Raw genomic sequence first — 15125 nt, forward strand, 5'->3', positions numbered from 1 at the left:
ATATATATATATATATATATATGGATTTTTGGATTAGTTTGGATATACTTAACTTAAATCACAAAGATAAATAAATAATTGTATTAGTTTCTAATGAAAAGGATTGATGACATTAATTAATTATATTCAAATTAAGTCTTTAAGATAAGTGAACTAATTAAAATAACAAATATCTTGAATATTAAGTTTAAAATTCAATCACGTAGTAACAGACTAACAGTTTCTAATATAGGTAAATTAAAAATAAAAAAGAATGTGGATTTATTAAAAGGTGATACATGTTAAAACTTTCAAAGAAATTAACTCAGAAATTGTATATTGTATGGATATATATAAATAGATGGGGTAAGTTTGACTTTTATTTACTAAAAAAAACAATATATTCTAATATATTAACCATGAATAATGTCTAATAGTAAAATTTTAAATTATCAATATAGATTTACTAAAATCTTTATAATCACATATGCTAATTATTCACTTTATCTAGCAGGACTTACATAAAAAATAGTGAGAATTTTGTTCACTTTCATATAAAAGAAATTAAATATCATATTTCCCTACAAATTCTAATTGAAATTTCATAATCATAAAGAAAGTATTAAATACTTTTTTATATCAATAAAATATTATTAGGGGATATAATAAAAATAGTTGACAAAGTAAGGAAATTGTAGTAATAGAAAATTTCAACTAATTTCATTGGCCATCATTATTTGTACTTATATAATAATTTATAAAACAATAATAGCCTAATAAAACATATGGATAAATGTGTGAATTGTGACCAAGCACCTTTCTTATATATAGTTTCCATCAACTAAATATTTCTTCTGGATATGGAATTTCAAGTTTAGACAACTCCACACGAACACCAATTTTGTTAAATGGCAAAATTTCATTATAATGATATTAAATGGAGGAAACGGTTGCCTTTAATAATGCCTAAAATCATTGTCTTGAAGGAAATAAATCTTTTTGGTCAGTTATTTTGGCGAAAATTCTGAGCATAAATCTGATGAAATAAACATGTTGAGGGTATGTATTAGTAAACAATCTTAAGAGAGTTATTTTCGGAGTTGACAAAATAGCTTGGTTTGAATATTTGGTATATCTATGAATTCAAAGATTTATGAATTTAAAATTTATGTGGAGGTGTAACGTGCAATTTAAGTAAGTTTCAAGGCCATAAAACCTCATTTAACCGGATAGGAGGAGCAATGTAACATGAAAAACACATTGATTTTCACCAAAACATTAAAAAAAAACATTGATTTTAAGGAGGGGCATGATTGGATTCGGTTGCTAAAATGTTGTCTTGTGTTTATTGTTGAGTGGGGGTAGGGAAAGAGATAATTAGTACAAAAATATTCTATTATCTATCTCGGATTAATAGGATGTTATTACGTAAAATGATACTTTTTGTTTTTAGTTTTTATTCATATGAACATATTTGATTCGTCTGAGATAAAAAATAAAACATTATTAGAGACAAATCATCCCTTTTATTGGAGTGGACTTTTGCTATATTTATTTATGTGGAGTCAAAATGAAAAGTTTGAAGTTTAATCAATTAAGATTATGAATAGTTGCACACATGGGTGATACCATAACAATAAACATTCATTCTAAAGTAGGGCATTAAAAGGTCCTACTAAATCCTTTAGGTCAAAGTTAATTGTGAAAAAATGTATATACTAAAATATATTCTACATTAATAATAATATTTTATTTTACTATTTTTTAATTATATCATAATGTATTACTCGTATTGGAATTAAATCCTAATTTGTATTGGTAGAATGTCATATACTCCATTTTTTAATGGAAAATTACTTTTATTAAATTCTTATTTTATTATTGAGGAAAGCTCCAATTGGTAAAAAATTAATTCATAGATGACAATGTCATAAATTCAAACATAGCCACTAATATAATGACTTTACTTATTGGTAATTTGCAACCCTTAATGGGGCCTTAAAGACTCCAAGATCAACCTTACCAAATAATTTCAATTATAAAAACTTTTTTTATTTGCAAAAAAAATAAAATAAACATAATTTATTAATATTAAAACCTAATCAAGGGGAAGCAAAGTGCATTATTGTATTGAGTATTCACAGAAACTATTGAAAAGACAAAGACTTTTGTGGACACAATTTTACTACAAATAGCAGAACAAAACATTCACAACAGAAAACAACACTTTCTTTCACTAATATACTTCAATGTTTTGTGTTTTGTTGGGTTTAATTGAATCCCATTCTTCACTCTTTTCTCTAACTATCACCATCACTCTTTAATTCTACATACCCTTCTTCCTTCTTCACGCTTTTTCACCACCTTTTCTCTTTCTCCTTTTAATCCTTATCGTACATTGTTTTTCTCAACAAAAAAACCACGTTTTTGTTGCAAAGGTTCGATTTTTTTGCTCTGTGATTTGTGATATATACTCCAGTGCTTGGTTTCTCATCTGGGTATTTGGCTGTGGCGAAAATAATGGCGGAGAATCAAAAGGGTAGTAGTGATTTCATGGATGAAGATGGTGGAGACCGTTTTCCAGTGGGTATGCGTGTTCTAGCTGTTGATGATGACCGAACTTGTCTCAAAGTGTTGGAGAATATGCTTCGTAGTTGCCAGTATCATGGTTCGTGATTGTTTTCCCTCATGTTTTAATTATGTTCATTGATTTGTTCATCATTTTTTTTGTTCATGAATTATTGGATATTTTGTGTTCGTGTTTTTAGAATTAGACATGATAATCTTTTTCTGTTTTCTTATAAAAACCCTTGCTTGTATAAACATCAATTAACTGTTTTCTCAATTTGAATCTGAGATTCTTATTTTTGACACCACAAGTTGTTCTTAATTAAATTGTTTTTTTATAATGATTTTCTGGGTTTGCTACATTACAGTTAGATAGAACTATGAATCAAACATTCTGATTAAGTGTTTGTTATTGGGTGAATTGATCTATATTGTGATAGTCAATGAGGCCTTTGCCTTATATTACTCAAACTAATTGTGACATATTCTGATTTATGGTTGTTGTTGTTGTTGCAGTTACTACAACTACGAATTCAATTAAGGCGCTAGAAATGTTGAGGATGAATAGAAATAAGTTTGATCTTGTTATCAGTGATGTAAAAATGCCAGACATGGATGGATTCAAGCTTCTTGAGCTTGTGGGACTGGAAATGGACCTACCTGTTATTAGTAAGCTTAAACATTTTTGTTCGTCATGTATTTAACCCGAGCTTCGATTTACTTTTACTTGGATTTTATAACTGGTATATAGGTGATGAAAGTTTTCATAATTACTAATTAGTTTGTTCTAAGTTTTGTTTTGTTTTTCTCAAGACTAGAGATAATTCCAAACCATGAATGATGGGATGAATTCATCGCTCAACTTAAACTCTAACTTTTTACATATGAAAAAAATGTGATCCAGTGTTGTCAGGACACAAAGATAAGGAGCTGGTGATGAAGGGTGTTATACATGGTGCATGTGACTATTTGCTGAAACCCGTCCGAATTGAAGAGCTGCAGAATATATGGCAACATGTAGTTCGGAAGAAGATTGATCGCAAGGATCACAATAAGACTTCTGCCAGTATAGAGGAGACTAGCAATATGGCTGGGGAAGGTAGTCATGGCATTGGATCAGAAAATAATTCTGACCAAATTATAAAGGTTGATAGAAAAAGGAAGGAACAAAGTGAGGAACGGGAAGAAGATGATGATGATGATAATAGAGCGGAAGATGAGGAGCCTTCAAGTCAGAAGAAGCCTCGTTTAGTTTGGGATGCGGAGTTGCATAGAAAATTTGTTGATGCCGTTAATCGACTGGGCCTTGATAGTAAGTTGATGTTCAAAAGGACATTTACATTTTCCTTCTTACTTGACTTGAGAACCTAGCACTTAAATATATCAATTTGATGCCACAATATGGATATTAATCACTCCTGATATGAGGTTTCTTCTACTATTATTGCAGATGCTGTTCCTAAGAAAATACTTGACTTGATGAATGTCGAAGGGCTTACAAGGGAGAATGTGGCAAGCCATCTGCAGGTTTAACTTCTAAATTTCCTATTTATGATGAATTTTCAGATTAGATTATTGTTAAAATGCAAATAATCTCCACTTTTTGCCAAACATGCCCCTTTGATTTAAATTTTGGCCCATGGTTCTAGTTGAAAGGGTTATTTGTATTTTAACCGAAGTCGAAGTTTTTGACAATGGAATGACAATCTTTTAGATGTGGTGATTCTTTAAAATATGAACGAAGTTATTTTGTGAAATGAATGTATGATGAATAAACAACTCTTTTCTAGATCTTATATTGTGATAAATGCACATACGTTCACTCACATTTTGTATTGCAGAAATTCAGACTCGGTCTAAGAAAAGCAACTCAACAGGGTAACCAGGTTGCAACTGCATTTGGTGGTGTTAGTGATCCCTACCTGCAGATGGGTTCAGCAGATGGTTATCGAGATTTTTGCACTCCATATGGGTCAAGAAGAATCTCAAGCACCACACTACCATCATATGCATCTGGTGGAATTTATTGTGGGCTAAACTCCCCATCCGGTTCAACCATAGGAGGAATTGGTTCTTCCCTGGCCCAGTGGCGGCAAGCTCAGTCTCAAAACACGACCAACCCGATAAACTTGGTTCGAAACTACCAGCTCTCCATGTTTTCTGCAAATCAAAGCTCGAGTTTATTACCAGGCACTCCAACATCCGTTGACCTTAACCGGTTTCAGCAAAGCAACTGTACAACAGGTATTAGGCAGGTAAGTCCATTTGATAATTCAAATGGATTTACACTTCCCTCTGCCTTCCCAGATCATAAACCTGCTATTGGTAAAACAAATAACTCTCTATTTGGCCTCTCAAGTAATCATTTACTGTTTCAAGGAAATCTGGTGCCACCGACCCATAATTCAGGAGCATTTAGGAACCACTCTTCTCTTGGATCATCTCCTGTTAACACTGAAACATTTGACACTGGCATCTCTAGCTCCTCTAATGTGTCAGAGTATAATGAAAGGTGGCAAAGTACAGCTCAGTTGTCCAACTTTCCTTCCAATTCTTTACCCTTGAATGAGGCTTTCGATAGCAATCAACTGCCTCACAACAGCGTAAAGTTTTCCTCCTCCACTTCTCATATCGGGAATAGTCCAGCTGATTTTTCTTCCATAAGTGACAATGCTGTTCCTCTTGAAGATGCTTTAGGTGAGCTGAACTGCCAAGGTGGCCTACTTGGGAATATCATACAGCAGCAAAGATGGGAAGATCATAAGCAGGATTACAGTGAAAACATGAGTAATACCTTCAATTCTGAAAATTCACTCAGTTTTCCTAATGGACACAATAGTTACTTGGGGCACAGTTTAAACCAAAATAACACAGTTGATGCATCTTTGGTTGGCCAAATGAATGATGCAAGAATGAAGTTAAATGACGCATGCATTTTACAACAGATGACGTCCCAAGAAGGACTTGATCAGGGTAATTTTGCGTACTTGGATGATATAATTAGTGAAATGAACAAGCAGGTATGATCAATATTATTTACGTGTTTTTAATTCTTTGAGAAATTAACAAGTTCTCCCCCAGGTTTAAATTGTTCTCTAGTTGCAATGACATCACATGTCCTGATTCACAGGTGTCGAGTGAATTGCTTTTAGCTGTGTTGAGTAGAAAACCATACTGGCTTTGTTTCAATTTTGTGATTTTTGGGGTTAGATGTCATGTTTCTTTGGTTTGACCTTAAAATATCAACCTAATATTCTTCTATGTTTTCTTAAACTCCCATCAGATTTTATATATTCAATTGGTCTGTGTATTCGTATAGCGCTACTCAACTTGTACCATGATTATAATCTGGTTGCAGCTTTTGGCGAAAATGAAATCATTTAAAGTTTGTTTTAGTTGCATCATCTCATGAAAGATTGTTTGTATAATGCAGGAGCAAAACGGAACCCTGTTGGATCATGTATCTGAGTCGTTATGATTCACCGAAAAACTAGGAGCATCGAAATCGCAAGAGTTACCCCCGGTCTCTATATTGGTTTTCATGGTGCCATTTCTCTTTGATATAGTTTAGTTTTATGTTCTGCTGCCCAATTTTTGTTGGCTGACATTTTCCTGTTTTACATGTGGACATAGCACGTGCTAACTGTTTGGTTCATTCCTTATCTTTTCCAACATTGTAGAGTAATCATATAAAATTCTCATCCCTTTTGTTTTATTTTAGTTGAAATAAACAAAATATAAATTTATCATTGGGTTCCTTCTACTCTACCTCATACTATGAATGTTTTAGACAGAAATGTGTCAAGCTTGAAGTACTTTTTCATTTAAACACTATATTTGACCAATTTTGTTAACCTCTTGATGTTGTTTGCAACTTGGTTTCTTGAGGGGGAGGGAAGTTTGAGAATCTTGCCGCAAGTATATTTCATGATTCTTAAGTCTTCCCCTTCCCCCGAAACTCACAATGCTACATTCAAGTAATTATTCACCCTTCATAAGGCAAAAATGGTACAAACCTATCAAGACATTATATGCTGCTATGCATATATACTAAAGTATATTGTTCATTAGCCTAAGTATATGACACAAAACATGCCACTTATTTTTTGTACTACCAAAAGTATCCTCTCGCCCTTTTTGGGTAAGGAACTAATCTCTTTCGGGGGGTGTGGTTGTCCCTCCCAACAAGTGTCACTCCTAAGGAATCGGAACCTTAACCTTTTGGTCATCCTGAGGGTCTAGCGGAACTTTACATCACTAAACTAGCATCTTGTTGGTTGCTACTTTTCAAGTAAATGTTTTCCCTTTTCCTTAGCTCAATTTCTGAGGCATCCATAGGCAACAATAATACATAACAAATCAAATACATTGAACAAAAATTCACATCAATGTAAAAATTAAAACAATATTAGACACTTACACATATACCACAATTTGCATAAGCTATTATTGAGCAGCACCAGCAACCTTGTCTTCAAGCTATTATTGAGCTATATGCACTTGTTATGTTCTTTAATTTAGCTGAGATATAGAACGTTGAAAACCATGCACATGCAAATCGTTTTTTAGTATCCCCACTATAAATTTGTTCCAAAGTTTCAGTCTTTATTCATCTTTAATAGCAAAAGCTTCAATCTTTCCCTCACCAATATGCAGGAGCCAGCTTAATACTAAGCCTTAATTTTCTGTTAGTGAAGGTCACAGACTCACATCAAAGTTGAAAACTGAAAGGGCCTTATATCATTCACTATTCATTGTATTATTTTATTATTTAGACTCGAGGATCGTTTTGATATATAAATGATGGATGATATATATTTATAAGGTAAACTCTTGATCTATAAATAAAAATCAGCACACCATACCATAAACTACAGCAACCATAGTTGTAATTTTGGGGATATTCTTTATCTAAATAAGCATATTCTTGTGCTTTTTTTCCCAATGGGTTGTCCTTATCTTTAACACATTACTTCCCCAAGCATAATATGCTGGTTGAAATTGTGGTTCCAAAATTGTACTTTTAGCAAAAATGATGAGAGTGTAGGTTTTTTTTAAGTAGTTAGCGCTCTTCATTCATAAGAGAGTATAAAAATTGAAATTATAAAATAATGTGAATCCAAATTAAGAATGAAACTTTATATACCATTATGCTTACTCTTAGATAAGGTGGAAACATCTCATACTATATTTTGGTTTAAACAGACTCAACCTACATTCAACCTATATGGTATATAGGAGTTTGGTCCTGTTAGCATATTTGAAAAAAAAAATTCAAAGCTTATATTTAACGTGTTTTAACTTGTTTAAAAGCTTATTATACTATAAATCTTAAAATAGGTCAACATGTCTACATTTAAATAGGTTAATGTAAATAGGTTTTTCAAAAAACGAAAAAAGTCTGATATGACCTAACCTGTTATAGACTAGGTAATAAGTTCCTGGTAGGTGGTCTGACTTATTTTCACTTTTACTCTTGATAACTGATTTTTCTTTATTTAAAATTGTCCAATGTAATTCTCATTAACCTAGTCACCACCAAATAATAATATTGCCATTAAACCACGGTAGAGGGGCGAGTTTGGATATGGAGTTTTTCTTTGTTTCAAAATGTTTGGATATGGAGTTTCTAACTTTAAAGCTAAATATGTATACACACTTGTAATTAATTATACTGGTCCAAAATATTTCGTCATTATAAGCATAAAAGTCTATATTGCTCTAAAATCTTATGCAGGTTATTATAAAGATGTATTAGTTTCCCCCCCTAAGGATTTGGTTCCAAAAACATGATTTGAAAGTGGTTTGTGTGATGAAAAATTACCCATCTCGGTCAATTTGTCTAAAAACGACACAAAAAGGAGGGGAAGTTATATTATGATAAGTATTGTAGCTTATGTACATGGCACTATAAGTTTGTCTTTTTGTTGTCGTTGCAAAACACGTTAAGAGTTTCTAGTTAAAAGTTGAAGTTGTTTCAAATCATATTCAAATTGTATATATTCTCAATCAATTAAAATTCATCATGTCTATCAAAAAAATTTTAAAAAAATTATTTTGTATAGTAATTATTCATTTCAGTCCCTAATATTTTTTCACCTTATCAGTTTGGTATCTTAAAAATTGAAAAATCCAAAATAATCCAAAAAATAAGTAATTACTCTATTTTTTATTTTTACTTTATTATCATTGGGGCAAAATATAATTTAAGAAAAAATGAAAGGGACCATGTAGATTAACTCCTTGTCTAAATTTGGTCTCATCCAACAATTGAAATATACTGTCAGAAACAAAAAAGTTGCAGTTTTTATGAAACAAACAAAAGAAGAGTAACCAATAATGAAATTAGATTCTAAAAATGACGTTGTTAATTGGTTGTCCTTTGAGAACAAATTCTAGCCAGCTATTTATTCGGTAAAATGTGTGGAAATAAATAGGATTTTTTTTTTTCATCTTTGTGTCAATCTCATCAATTTGCTTAGCTATTTTCCTTGACATTCCCTTATAGAGTTTTTCCCACAAAACTCTATCATAGGGAATGCTTGTTTAATTCAGCCAATACATCATAGATATGACCATGGACTTTTGGGTATGCATGCATCTTATGATTCATAATTTATATTTTTCAGTTTTTGTTTCATTTGTGTGGCATTATGGTTTTGACATCAATCAAAGTTGAGACAACGTTCTTTATCCCTCTTTTGCATGAAAGGTTTGATTATGTATTGTTAGATTATCATAAAATGAGAGAGAATTTTGTAAATTGTCGTAAAACATGTCTCATATCTTGTCACGCCAATGAAAATTAAGCAAAAAAACAGTAATAATATGACATGTTTTTTGTAATAATAAATGTTTGCTTTGATTGACATTAACATTGAACTTGTGACAGGACAAACACATAATGATGAGAAGCTTGTTTCTTTTGTCCATGTTGCTCCATGCAACAATGGCCCAGAAACGTGCACTTCCAGATAAACCTATAGGTCCTCAAGTTCCTACTGTTATCCCTGCACATAAATGGTCAACATTAAGTGGTTAGTAACAATATCACTTAGTTTCATTTCTAGAATCTTCTTTATTCTTATGAGCTATAGAATTTGTCGGTTTTATTTAAGTGTGAATTCTCATATTGGATATGCGGGGAGGAGTGAAAGAGTTTATAAGTAAGAAATGTCCATGAAACTAATGCCTTAAGGTTTTGGTTCAAGACATGGTATCTTACTTGTGGCAACGGAACTCCCCGATGGCAGTCTGGTCCAACAGAGTTATCCTTAACATGATTATGATTCATTATTCTTTGTCTATCACTTTCAGGTAATGAGCCTCTTGTAATAGCTCGTGGTGGGTTTACTGGCCTCTTCCCAGAAGGGAGTCCTGATGCAATAGGGTTGTCAAAGGATATAAGCACTTTCTTGTGTAATCTTCAGTTAACAAAAGATACAGGTGCTTATTGTCTCACGGGTACTACCCTTGACAATTCAACAACCATAGCAATGTTTGATCCTAAGGAAAATACCTATAATATCAATGGCAATGACGTGAAAGGACACTTTTCTTTGGATTATACTGGTGCTCAAATAGATCAGAATGTGTCAGGTGAGTTTTGACAAAATCTATATCCATATTTGTGCTTAGGGAACCTTGCTATGTCAAATTATATCAACCAAACATGTAATAGAACTTTCTCATGCATCACATTCTCATACATCAAATTTCTAGGAATGTGTAAAAAGAACATTATGCAACCAAAGGCCATTATTAGTGCATGTACATAGATAGACCCTTATTCATGCACCTTTTAGAACATGGTTTCCACTTTGTAGCTATGGAACTAAACTTTTGTTCTTTATCTTATCTTCCACAGTAAATCAGGCTATATTTTCTAGACCCGAATTTTTCGATGGTGTTTCCCCTGTTCTTAATGTTGATGCTTTACTAGAGGATAAAGCCCCGCCGAAGTTCTGGTTGAATGTTCAGGTTCTTTCTATCATGATATGAATGACAACATATGCTGTGAAAATTGAAAATCCTTGAGCACTATGTATCATTGTTTTTCTTTGACAGTTTTGTTATGTAGTAATTGAGTGTTTTGTTGCAGAATGAAGCATTTTACACTCAACATGGAATAAAGGTGGCAGATATTGTTCTAGAGATATTGAAAGTTTATCAGATAGACTTTGTTTCATCTTCGGAGATCGGTTTCTTGAAGAGCATCAATGGGAAATCAAACAAGGCAACTAAGATCATCTTTCAGCTTCTTCATGCTACTGATGTTGAACCTACAACAAGGCAACCATATGGTGACATTGTGAAGGATCTTTTGCATATCAAGTCATTTGCATCAGGCATAATGGTCCCAAAAGAATACATATGGCCAGTTAAACCAGACAGATATCTGGGGCTTCCTACTACACTTGTAGCCGATGCTCATAAATTTGGACTAGAAGTATATGCTTCTGGTTTCGCTAATGATTTCTTTTCGAGTTACAATTATAGCTATGATCCTACCGCTGAGTACCTGCAATTTATAGACAAGGAGGTTTCTGTTGATGGCCTTGTTACTGATTTTCCAGCAACAGCGTCAAATGCTATCGGTGAGATGACACATCGTCAAATACTATTTCCAAATTGTGCTCTTCAACATTTTCTCACAATTTTGTTGTTTTACAGCTTGCTTTGCACACAACAATACCTTGCCCCAAAAAGGTATAATTTCTAATCTTGAAATGTTATCAATCATAAACATAGGTAAGATATGAAAACATGTCATTAACAAATCTAAAACCTCATGTTACATATACTTTTGCAGGACCAACTTTGATCATAAGCAACAATGGAGCAAGCGGTGTTTACCCAGGCAGCACTGATCTTGCATACAACCAAGCAATAGCTGATGGTGCTGACATTATAGATTGCTCAGTTCAAATGACGAAAGATGGAATTGCCTTCTGCTCGGATTCAGTAAATCTAATAGGATCTACAACCGCAATGACTAAGTTCATGTCTCGGTCATCCAATGTCCCAGAACTTGAAGCAAAAAGTGGAATCTTCTCCTTTGACCTTACATGGAGCGAGATTCAGACATTAAAACGTAAATACTTCTACAGAACTTCAAAAGTTCACATACAGATCCAACCTTTAAAGATTTGGAAAAAGAACTAAATAGTATAAACTTCTTGTTTCAGCTCAAATTGTTAACACTCGAGGCAACGACTTTCCAAGAAATCCAGCAGACAGGAACAGCGGTAAATTTGTTACCCTCCCCGAATTTTTGGAATTGGCCAAAGCAAAGGCAGTTGCTGGCATTATGATCAACATATCGGTGAGCAGCATCCCCAACTCCCCATAATGCCTCTATTTTGAAAGTATGCTACCACTACTACTAAATGTCTTTATTTGTCTCACAGAATGCTGCGTACCTTGCATCAAAGAAGGGTCTTGACATTGTCGGCGCTGTCAGCACTGCCTTAAGCAATGCAAGCTTTGACAAACAGTCCACACAACAAGTCCTGATCCAATCAGAAGATAGTTCAGTGCTTTCTAAATTCAAGGACATCCCATCTTATAAAAGGGTGTTGTTAGTTGGTGAGATTATCAGCGATGCACCAAGGCCGACCGTGGATGAAATTAAGAAGTACGCAGATACAGTGAATCTCCCCAAAACCTCAGTCATTACAGCAACTACCGCTTCCTTGTTATCCGGGGTGACAAATGTTGTTAAAGAGTTGAAAGATGCAAACCTCACAGTATTTGTCCATACTCTCAGAAATGAATACACATCCCTGGCCTTCGACTATTGGTCAGATCCAAATATTGAGATTGCTACTTATGTCCAAACTGGTAGGGTTGATGGATTCGTAACCGATTTTCCTGCAACTGCAAGTAGATATCTCAGTAAGTAATTCAATCTCTCTAGTTTTCTTAGCTAACTCCTAGCAACTGAGTCAAAAGGTTAATACTTTATGTACCATTCTCTAATTTGCAGGAAGTCCATGTAGTGATCCCAAGCATGTTCCTACAATCTTACCAGCCCAACCTGGTGAACTATTGAGTACTATTCCAGCTGAAATATTGCCACCAGCAGGTGCACCACTTCCAGTTCTTGAAGTTGCAAATGTTGTGGATCCACCTCTTCCTGCAGTGGTTAATCTCACTAGAGAAGCAACTCCTGCACCTGCTGCAGTTACACCCTCTTCAACTGCATCAGCAAATGCTTCCAACTTTGTTCTCTCCCTTGTAGCAATCTTGGTTTTGGCTATGCTTTCTTCTGAGCATCACTAATTTCATTTAAACTTGCCATGGATCTTCTATATCTTAAATTTTCATCCACCTTCTTATGTGATAACTCAGTTTGTAACAGGATCATGACAACAATTGGTTCATACTTTGTTCACATAACATTGCCTACACTTTTTGAAGTAAATAATATTGCAATGAATATTATATCATTTTCAAGCAATAAGAATAACGATAGAAAAATTAATAATTAAGAATTGCCTGTAATTTAAGGTTACATCACATCTGCAATCAATGGTTGCATAAATGTGAATTCTTTTAAAGTGTTGTGCTGTTAAACTTAATAATTGATGATAAATTTAGTTAAGTTCAGTCGATTAAAATTTTTATTAGTGGAATGGATTGGGTTACACGTTTGATTAAGCAAAAAATCTTAGATTTAATTATTTGTTGTGAATGGAAAAATAAGTGGTATCAGCATATATCATCATTCAACGAAAAAACATTGTCTTTGGTATTGATATTGAAGATAATTATCACATCTGAGACATAACTGAAGAAATGTAAATAAGATCGAGAATAATTATATCAACTCATTCATTGGTCTTTGCAGAATGCCCTCACAACATACAATTCTCATGTTTTTACAAGTTCAACTGTAATATAAAAGAAAAGTCAATACTGAATGATAATTGATAACAAATAACATTCCACAACTAAGCTTTATCTTTGATAAGAACGAGTTAGACTTGTATCCACAAAACTCATTCTCCTTGGAAAACTTCAATGCCGATGGATAACTGAGTCATCACAATACAATCACAGTTCCACCTTGTTCCCTATGATCTGCAATAAAATACATACATACATATCCTACAACAACATTAAGATCTAAATTGGTTTAGAATTGAAAAAGATAATCATTTAATGGGAAAAGCTACAACTACAAGTTGAGTTATAATTGCTTTTCAAATAAAACATTTTAAGCAAAAACACAAGTACTTGTTTTTATATAAAAAACATTATTGAAAAAAACCCAGATCTAGAAAAGTGAAAATCACAATAAACGATCATAAAAATAGCATCTTTAAAATAAGCAAATATTATCCCAAAAAAATAATTCAGATGAGGTTAACACCATGTTCGCTAGATGATGTATGGAACGAGGGAGAGAAAAGTGTAATAACAAAAACCCATTTTCCCATCTCTCGCTCCAAACATCTCTACCAAACAATGCACTAAGATAGCATCAATTCATTGAAATGGGTCTTCGTTGAGGCTCAGATTTATCATTAAAAATGGAAGATTTCATCAAAAAGCAACACCGCCATGGATAGCTGCAACTAAACGTTGCCACGCCACCGGCGATAACTGCTTAACGACGACGCACCCATTAATTCCCACACTCCAAAACCATCGTCATAGCCTCTTAATCGATAGAGAAAGAGAGATCGAAAGAGTAACAAAAAGAAAGTAAATGAAAAAGGAGTGATCTTCATAGAACAAATGAACAATATCCATGAAAACATAGCCTACGAGATCGAGAGAAAGAGAGAGATAGTGAGTGCATACATATATATATATATTTATGAGAGATTAGGGTTTATTTGGGAACATCAATGAAGGTAGCAATAGTAGCAGCTTCTTTCTCAAAAGGAGTGTGGAAACAAAAAAACCCTAAACTCTGCTTCTAATTTTCTGTCCCTTGAATATAAATAAGCTAAGGATGAATGGTTTTTTAGTCATTGTCAAATGTTGTTTTAGTTAGGCCTTTTGCTTCTCCTATTTGGGCTCCAACCTCCAAAGCCTAATAGCTTAAAACCTCAAACTATTCTCACATTTATTTGATTTGTGGCTCCCATGAATCGAACGTTGATTTATTTCGGAGGAGTTAGAAATTTATACTATTAGATCAATGCATTGTTGATAGTAATTTAATTTGTATTAACAATAATGTAATTTAGTAAAAGAATATTGTATGGTTGTCAATTGTCATTGGACATAGATCCCTTGAATGTTGTTATAAAAAGGTAGGTTTATATGAGTTGTTAGAGCTCGACTAGAAAGAGATTGGACGATCTGATGTTTTCATATTATCAGGGAAGCTAATTAGGTAGCAGATTAAATGATAAGTTTACACAATTTGGAATTGAGCACTCATATGATGGAGCTTCCTCGAGTGGTAGTAGAATTTGATTTGATTTGACTAAACATGAATTTATTTAACTAGGAATATTCTAGTATAGTGTTATTGGGGTTATATTCCTCCAAATAACCAAAAAATAATTGTCCTCCCATTAAATTGGGCCTAGGCTAGCCCAAATACAAGAAGGGCCGAA

General features: G+C 33.3%; 2 protein-coding genes across 3 annotated transcripts; both read left to right on the plus strand.

Moving 5' to 3' along the window:
• On the plus strand, positions 2202 to 6031 carry LOC109354935 (two-component response regulator ARR12-like). Of its 2 annotated transcripts, XM_019597781.1 has the most exons (7): positions 2202 to 2647; positions 3064 to 3216; positions 3452 to 3859; positions 3998 to 4074; positions 4389 to 4791; positions 4927 to 5567; positions 5981 to 6031. In XM_019597781.1, the coding sequence occupies exons 1-7, from the start codon at positions 2500 to 2502 to the stop codon at positions 6023 to 6025; spliced, it is 1875 nt and encodes a 624-aa protein (XP_019453326.1). In that variant the 5' UTR covers positions 2202 to 2499; the 3' UTR covers positions 6026 to 6031. The 2 variants fall into 2 exon arrangements, with proteins under 2 accessions (XP_019453326.1, XP_019453317.1); XM_019597772.1 differs by having other exon boundaries at positions 4389 to 5567.
• Positions 9002 to 12948, plus strand: LOC109354947 (glycerophosphodiester phosphodiesterase GDPDL7-like). The gene is made up of 10 exons (XM_019597793.1): positions 9002 to 9136; positions 9440 to 9584; positions 9865 to 10146; positions 10415 to 10527; positions 10649 to 11144; positions 11221 to 11256; positions 11360 to 11641; positions 11736 to 11872; positions 11958 to 12444; positions 12536 to 12948. The coding sequence occupies exons 1-10, from the start codon at positions 9119 to 9121 to the stop codon at positions 12829 to 12831; spliced, it is 2292 nt and encodes a 763-aa protein (XP_019453338.1). The 5' UTR covers positions 9002 to 9118; the 3' UTR covers positions 12832 to 12948.

This window comes from Lupinus angustifolius, chromosome LG01 (assembly GCF_001865875.1).
Source record: "Lupinus angustifolius cultivar Tanjil chromosome LG01, LupAngTanjil_v1.0, whole genome shotgun sequence".
Taxonomy (NCBI): domain Eukaryota; kingdom Viridiplantae; phylum Streptophyta; class Magnoliopsida; order Fabales; family Fabaceae; genus Lupinus; species Lupinus angustifolius.

Excerpts from the sequence above, each read along its gene's own strand:
- LOC109354935 (XM_019597772.1), top strand. The coding sequence starts at position 2,500 with ATGGCGGAGAATCAAAAGGGTAGTAGTGATTTCATGGATGAAGATGGT. Across the intron at positions 3,217-3,451 it reads AATGGACCTACCTGTTATTA|TGTTGTCAGGACACAAAGAT; the intron begins GTAAGCTTAAAC and ends AATGTGATCCAG. Across the intron at positions 5,568-5,980 it reads TTAGTGAAATGAACAAGCAG|GAGCAAAACGGAACCCTGTT; the intron begins GTATGATCAATA and ends TGTATAATGCAG.
- LOC109354947 (XM_019597793.1), top strand. Across the intron at positions 9,585-9,864 it reads TAAATGGTCAACATTAAGTG|GTAATGAGCCTCTTGTAATA; the intron begins GTTAGTAACAAT and ends TATCACTTTCAG. Across the intron at positions 11,642-11,735 it reads CGAGATTCAGACATTAAAAC|CTCAAATTGTTAACACTCGA; the intron begins GTAAATACTTCT and ends TTCTTGTTTCAG.